The sequence below is a fragment of the Oncorhynchus kisutch genome, linkage group LG24 (genome assembly GCF_002021735.2).
Source record: "Oncorhynchus kisutch isolate 150728-3 linkage group LG24, Okis_V2, whole genome shotgun sequence".
NCBI lineage: Eukaryota > Metazoa > Chordata > Actinopteri > Salmoniformes > Salmonidae > Oncorhynchus > Oncorhynchus kisutch.
The window spans coordinates 44,370,902-44,378,401 of NC_034197.2; the positions used below are offsets into that span (position 1 = coordinate 44,370,902).

At 52.2% G+C, this 7,500-nt stretch overlaps 1 protein-coding gene across 1 annotated transcript in view; it reads right to left on the reverse strand.

The window, feature by feature from the left end:
• LOC109885228 (uncharacterized protein KIAA1522-like) overlaps window positions 1-7,500 on the reverse strand; it is a 265,426-nt gene that overhangs the window by 13,018 nt on the left and 244,908 nt on the right. The window contains exon 8 of the mRNA XM_031803674.1: window positions 6,830-6,966. Coding sequence (XP_031659534.1) covers window positions 6,830-6,966 — 137 coding nt within the window. The remainder of the gene's footprint in view (window positions 1-6,829; window positions 6,967-7,500) is intronic.

Consider the following 7,500-nt stretch of genomic DNA (forward strand, 5'->3'; position numbering starts at 1 on the left):
TACCTGCAGTAGAGCATTACCCCCCTCTAGTGGCTGGCTGTCTCTAGTGGCTCGCCATCTCTAGAGGCTGTCTCTAGTGACTGTCTCTAGTGGCCGTCTCTAGTGGTATGCTGTCTCTAGTGGTTGTCTCTAGTGGCATGCTGTCTCTAGTTGCCATCTCTAGTGGCAGGCTGTCTCTAGTGGCCATCTCTAGTGGCATGCTGTCTCTAGTGGCATGCTGTCTCTAGTGGCCGGCTGTCTCTAGTGGCCGGCTGTCTCTAGTGGCATGCTGTCTCTAGTGGCCGGCTGTCTCTAGTGGCCGGCTGTCTCTAGTGGCCGGCTGTCTCTAGTGGCCATCTCTAGTGGCATGCTGTATCTAGTGGCATGCTGTATCTAGTGGCATGCTGTCTCTAGTGGCCGGCTGTCTCTAGTGGCCGGCTGTCTCTAGTGGCATGCTGTCTCTAATGGCCGGCTGTCTCTAGTGGCAGGCTGTCTCTAGTGGCATGCTGTCTCTAGTGGCCGGCTGTCTCTAGTGACAGGCTGTCTCTAGTGGCATGCTGTCTCTAGTGGCATGCTGTCTCTAGTGGCATGCTGTCTCTAGTGGCAAATGGTCTCTAGTGGCCGGCTGTCTCTAGTGGTATGCTGTCTCTAGTGGTATGCTGTCTCTAGTGGTATGCTGTCTCTAGTGGTTGTCTCTAGTGGCAGGCCGTCTCTAGTGGTTGTCTCTAGTGGCATGCTGTCTCTAGTGGCATGCTGTCTCTAGTGGTATGCTGTCTCTAGTGGTTGTCTCTAGTGGCAGGCTGTCTCTAGTGGTTGTCTCTAGTGGCCGGCTGTCTCTAGTGGCATGCTGTCTCTAGTGGCAAATGGTCTCTAGTGGCCGGCTGTCTCTAGTGGTATGCTGTCTCTAGTGGTTGTCTCTAGTGGCATGCTGTCTCTAGTTGCCATCTCTAGTGGCAGGCTGTCTCTAGTGGCCATCTCTAGTGGCATGCTGTCTCTAGTGGCATGCTGTCTCTAGTGGCAGGCTGTCTCTAGTGGCCGGCTGTCTCTAGTGGCCGGCTGTCTCTAGTGGCATGCTGTCTCTAGTGGCCGGCTGTCTCTAGTGGCCGGCTGTCTCTAGTGGCCGGCTGTCTCTAGTGGCCATCTCTAGTGGCATGCTGTATCTAGTGGCATGCTGTATCTAGTGGCCGGCTGTCTCTAGTGGCCGGCTGTCTCTAGTGGCCGGCTGTCTCTAGTGGCATGCTGTCTCTAATGGCCGGCTGTCTCTAGTGGCAGGCTGTCTCTAGTGGCATGCTGTCTCTAGTGGCCGGCTGTCTCTAGTGACAGGCTGTCTCTAGTGGCATGCTGTCTCTAGTGGCATGCTGTCTCTAGTGGCATGCTGTCTCTAGTGGCAAATGGTCTCTAGTGGCCGGCTGTCTCTAGTGGTATGCTGTCTCTAGTGGTATGCTGTCTCTAGTGGTATGCTGTCTCTAGTGGTTGTCTCTAGTGGCAGGCCGTCTCTAGTGGTTGTCTCTAGTGGCATGCTGTCTCTAGTGGCATGCTGTCTCTAGTGGTATGCTGTCTCTAGTGGTATGCTGTCTCTAGTGGCAGGCTGTCTCTAGTGGCAGGCTGTCTCTAGTGGTTGTCTCTAGTGGCCGGCTGTCTCTAGTGGCATGCTGTCTCTAGTGGCAAATGGTCTCTAGTGGCTGGCTGTCTCTAGTGGTATGCTGTCTCTAGTGGCTGTCTCTAGTGGCATGCTGTCTCTAGTGGCATGCTGTCTCTAGTGGCAAATGGTCTCTAGTGGCAGGCTGTCTCTAGTGGTATGCTGTCTCTAGTGGTATGCTGTCTCTAGCGGTTGTCTCTAGTGGCATGCTGTCTCTAGTGGCTGTCTCTAGTGGCATGCTGTCTCTAGTGGCATGCTGTCTCTAGAGGCCGGCTGTCTCTAGTGGCCGTCTCTAGTGGCATGCTGTCTCTAGTGGCCATCTCTAGTGGCATGCTGTCTCTAGTGGCCATCTCTAGTGGCATGCTGTCTCTAGTGGCTGTCTGTCTCTAGTGGCATGCTGTCTCTAGTGGCTGTCTCTAGTGGAAGGCTGTCTCTAGTGGCTGTCTCTAGTGGCAGGCTGTCTCTAGTGGCATGCTGTCTCTAGTGGCATGCTGTCTCTAGTGGTATGCTGTCTCTAGTGGCATGCTGTCTCTAGTGGCATGCTGTCTCTAGTGGCTGTCTCTAGTGGCCGGCTGTCTCTAGTGGCTGTCTCTAGTGGCATGCTGTCTCTAGTGGCTGTCTCTAGTGGCATGCTGTCTCTAGTGGCTGTCTCTAGTGGCTGTCTCTAGTGGCATGCTGTCTCTAGTGGCTGTCTCTAGTGGCATGCTGTCTCTAGTGGCATGCTGTCTCTAGTGGCATGCTGTCTCTAGTGGCCGGCTGTCTCTAGTGGCTGTCTCTAGTGGTATGCTGTCTCTAGTGGATGTCTCTAGTGGCCGTCTCTACTGGCCGTCTCTAGTGGCATGCTGTCTCTAGTGGCTGTCTATAGTTGCATGGTATCTCTAGTGGCCGGCTGTCTATAGTGTCTGTCTCTAGTGGCATGCTGTCTCTAGTGGCTGTCTCTAGTGGCCGTCTCCTGTGGCCGTCTCTAGCGGAATGCTGTCTCTAGTGGCTGTCTCTAGTGGCATGCTGTCTCTAGTGGCTGTCTCTAGTGGCATGCTGTCTCTAGTGGCTGTCTCTAGTGGTATGCTGTCTCTAGTGGTATGCTGTCTCTAGTGGCTGTCTCTAGTGGCATGCTGTCTCTAGTGGCTGTCTCTAGTGGCATGCTGTCTCTAGTGGCATGCTGTCTCTAGTGGCATGCTGTCTCTAGTGGCCGGCTGTCTCTAGTGGCTGTCTCTAGTGGTATGCTGTCTCTAGTGGATGTCTCTAGTGGCCGTCTCTACTGGCCGTCTCTAGTGGCATGCTGTCTCTAGTGGCTGTCTATAGTTGCATGGTATCTCTAGTGGCCGGCTGTCTATAGTGTCTGTCTCTAGTGGCATGCTGTCTCTAGTGGCTGTCTCTAGTGGCCGTCTCTAGTGGCCGTCTCTAGTGGCATGCTGTCTCTAGTGGCTGTCTCTAGTGGTATGCCGTCTCTAGTGGTATGCTGTCTCTAGTGGCTGTCTCTAGTGGCAGGCTGTCTCTAGTGGCATGCTGTCTCTAGTGGCCGGCTATCTCTAGTGGCAGGCTGTCTCTAGTGGCATGCTGTCTCTAGTGGCATGCTGTCTCTAGTGGCAGGCTGTCTCTAATGGCCGGCTGTCTCTAGTGGCCGGCTGTCTCTAGTGGCATGCTGTCTCTAGTGGCCGGCTGTCTCTAGTGGCCGGCTGTCTCTAGTGGCCGGCTGTCTCTAGTGGCCATCTCTAGTGGCATGCTGTATCTAGTGGCATGCTGTATCTAGTGGCATGCTGTCTCTAGTGGCCGGCTGTCTCTAGTGGCCGGCTGTCTCTAGTGGCATGCTGTCTCTAATGGCCGGCTGTCTCTAGTGGCAGGCTGTCTCTAGTGGCATGCTGTCTCTAGTGGCCGGCTGTCTCTAGTGACAGGCTGTCTCTAGTGGCATGCTGTCTCTAGTGGCATGCTGTCTCTAGTGGCATGCTGTCTCTAGTGGCAAATGGTCTCTAGTGGCCGGCTGTCTCTAGTGGTATGCTGTCTCTAGTGGTATGCTGTCTCTAGTGGTATGCTGTCTCTAGTGGTTGTCTCTAGTGGCAGGCCGTCTCTAGTGGTTGTCTCTAGTGGCATGCTGTCTCTAGTGGCATGCTGTCTCTAGTGGTATGCTGTCTCTAGTGGTATGCTGTCTCTAGTGGCAGGCTGTCTCTAGTGGCAGGCTGTCTCTAGTGGTTGTCTCTAGTGGCCGGCTGTCTCTAGTGGCATGCTGTCTCTAGTGGCAAATGGTCTCTAGTGGCTGGCTGTCTCTAGTGGTATGCTGTCTCTAGTGGCTGTCTCTAGTGGCATGCTGTCTCTAGTGGCATGCTGTCTCTAGTGGCAAATGGTCTCTAGTGGCAGGCTGTCTCTAGTGGTATGCTGTCTCTAGTGGTATGCTGTCTCTAGCGGTTGTCTCTAGTGGCATGCTGTCTCTAGTGGCTGTCTCTAGTGGCATGCTGTCTCTAGTGGCATGCTGTCTCTAGAGGCCGGCTGTCTCTAGTGGCCGTCTCTAGTGGCATGCTGTCTCTAGTGGCCATCTCTAGTGGCATGCTGTCTCTAGTGGCCATCTCTAGTGGCATGCTGTCTCTAGTGGCTGTCTGTCTCTAGTGGCATGCTGTCTCTAGTGGCTGTCTCTAGTGGAAGGCTGTCTCTAGTGGCTGTCTCTAGTGGCAGGCTGTCTCTAGTGGCATGCTGTCTCTAGTGGCATGCTGTCTCTAGTGGTATGCTGTCTCTAGTGGCATGCTGTCTCTAGTGGCATGCTGTCTCTAGTGGCTGTCTCTAGTGGCCGGCTGTCTCTAGTGGCTGTCTCTAGTGGCATGCTGTCTCTAGTGGCTGTCTCTAGTGGCATGCTGTCTCTAGTGGCTGTCTCTAGTGGCTGTCTCTAGTGGCATGCTGTCTCTAGTGGCTGTCTCTAGTGGCATGCTGTCTCTAGTGGCATGCTGTCTCTAGTGGCATGCTGTCTCTAGTGGCCGGCTGTCTCTAGTGGCTGTCTCTAGTGGTATGCTGTCTCTAGTGGATGTCTCTAGTGGCCGTCTCTACTGGCCGTCTCTAGTGGCATGCTGTCTCTAGTGGCCGTCTATAGTTGCATGGTATCTCTAGTGGCCGGCTGTCTATAGTGTCTGTCTCTAGTGGCATGCTGTCTCTAGTGGCTGTCTCTAGTGGCCGTCTCCTGTGGCCGTCTCTAGCGGAATGCTGTCTCTAGTGGCTGTCTCTAGTGGCATGCTGTCTCTAGTGGCTGTCTCTAGTGGCATGCTGTCTCTAGTGGCTGTCTCTAGTGGTATGCTGTCTCTAGTGGTATGCTGTTTCTAGTGGCTGTCTCTAGTGGCATGCTGTCTCTAGTGGCTGTCTCTAGTGGCATGCTGTCTCTAGTGGCATGCTGTCTCTAGTGGCATGCTGTCTCTAGTGGCCGGCTGTCTCTAGTGGCTGTCTCTAGTGGTATGCTGTCTCTAGTGGATGTCTCTAGTGGCCGTCTCTACTGGCCGTCTCTAGTGGCATGCTGTCTCTAGTGGCTGTCTATAGTTGCATGGTATCTCTAGTGGCCGGCTGTCTATAGTGTCTGTCTCTAGTGGCATGCTGTCTCTAGTGGCTGTCTCTAGTGGCCGTCTCTAGTGGCCGTCTCTAGTGGCATGCTGTCTCTAGTGGCTGTCTCTAGTGGCATGGTATCTCTAGTGGTATGCCGTCTCTAGTGGTATGCTGTCTCTAGTGGCTGTCTCTAGTGGCAGGCTGTCTCTAGTGGCATGCTGTCTCTAGTGGCCGGCTATCTCTAGTGGCAGGCTGTCTCTAGTGGCAAACGTTCTCTAGTGGCTGGCTGTCTCTAGTGGCAGGCTGTCTCTAGTGGCAGGCTGTCTCTAGTGGCAGGCTGTCTCTAGTGGCATGCTGTCTCTAGTGGCCGTCTGTCTCTAGTGGCAGGCTGTCTCTAGTGGCCGGCTGTCTCTAGTGGCCGGCTGTCTCTAGTGGCAAACGGTCTCTAGTGGCCGGCAGTCTCTAGTGGTATGCTGTCTCTAGTGGCATGCTGTCTCTAGTGGCATGCTGTCTCTAGTGGTATGCTGTCTCTAGTGGCATGCTGTCTCTAGTGGTATGCTGTCTCTAGTGGTATGCTGTCTCTAGTGGCATGCTGTCTCTAGTTCATGCTGTCTCTAGTGGCATGCTGTCTCTAGTGGTATGCCGTCTCTAGTGGTATGCTGTCTCTAGTGGCTGTCTCTAGTGGCAGGCTGTCTCTAGTGGCCGGCTATCTTTAGTGGCATGCTGTCTCTAGTGGCAAACGTTCTCTAGTGGCAAATGGTCTCTAGTGGCCGGCTGTCTCTAGTGGCAGGCTGTCTCTAGTGGCAGGCTGTCTCTAGTGGCAGGCTGTCTCTAGTGGCAGGCTGTCTCTAGTGGCATGCTGTCTCTAGTGGCCGGCTGTCTCTAGTGGCAGGCTGTCTCTAGTGGCCGGCTGTCTCTAGTGGCCTTCTCTAGTGGCTGGCCGTCTCTAGGTACATACCACAGTCAGTCATAGGTACTTTGATGTTTTGTTGTCGTTGTGTTGTTGTTGTGTTGTCGTTGTGTTGTCGTTGTGGTTGTCGTTGTGTCATTGTGTTGTCGTTGTGTTGTCGTTGTGTCGTTGTGTTGTCGTTGTGTTGCCGTTGTCGTTGTGTTGTCGTTGTGTTGTCGTTGTGTTGTCATTGTCGTTGTGTTGTCGTTGTGTTGTCGTTGTGTTGTCGTTGTGTTGTCATTGTGTTGTCGTTGTCGTTGTGTTGTCGTTGTGTCGTTGTGTTGTCGTTGTCGTTGTGTTGTCGTTGTGTTGTCGTTGTGTCGTTGTGTTGTCGTTGTCATTGTCGTTGTGTTGTCGTTGTGTCGTTGTGTTGTCGTTGTGTTGTCGTTGTCGTTGTCATTGTCGTTGTGTTGGTCGTTGTGTCGTTGTGTTGTCGTTGTGTTGTCGTTGTGTTGTCGTTGTGTTGTCGTTGTGTTGTCGTTGTGTCGTTGTGTTGTCGTTGTCATTGTCGTTGTGTTGTCGTTGTGTCGTTGTGTTGTCGTTGTGTTTTCGTTGTGTTGTCGTTGTGTCGTTGTGTTGTCGTTGTCATTGTCGTTGTGTTGTCGTTGTGTCGTTGTGTTGTCGTTGTGTCGTTGTGTTGTCGTTGTGTCGTTGTGTTGTCGTTGTGTTGTCGTTGTGTTGTCGTTGTGTTGTCGTTGTGTCGTTGTGTTGTCGTTGTGTTGTTGTTGTGTTGTGTTGTCGTTGTGTACCTGGAACAGAGATGTCGTCCCAGTAAGGAGCGTCAAACTCAAACTCCCCAGCTATGATACGACAGAAGATGATTCGGTTGTGAAGGTCTGTGTTCTCTTCTTCTGTCTCGTCGTAGAACGGAGGATTCCCCGACAGACTAAAAAAAAAAAGACTCTTTCATCCAAAGAGACTTACAGAGAGAAAGCTTGTAGTTTAATGTCCGCAGAACCAGATCTCAACCCCCTAGAGGTCATCGACGTTTGCCGATTTAGTAATACAGCAATACATTTTATTGTATTCAAACCAGCTGCCGCGACAGATGTTATTGCAGAGATATTTAGATGTTATTGCAGAGATATTCAGATATGCTAGAACTGCTGGCAAGGCATGAATTAACAGTATGCACATGCTATAACCCCTGTATGAACACTAACAGTATGCACATGCTATAACCCCTGTATGAACACTAACAGTATGCACATGCTATAACCCCTGTATGAACACTAACAGTATGTACATGCTATAACCCCTGTATGAACACTAACAGTATGCACATGCTATAACCCCTGTATGAACACTAACAGTATGCACATGCTATAACCCCTGTATGAACACTAACAGTATGCACATGCTATAACCCCTGTATGAACACTAAACAGTATGCACATGCTATAACCCCTGTATGAACACT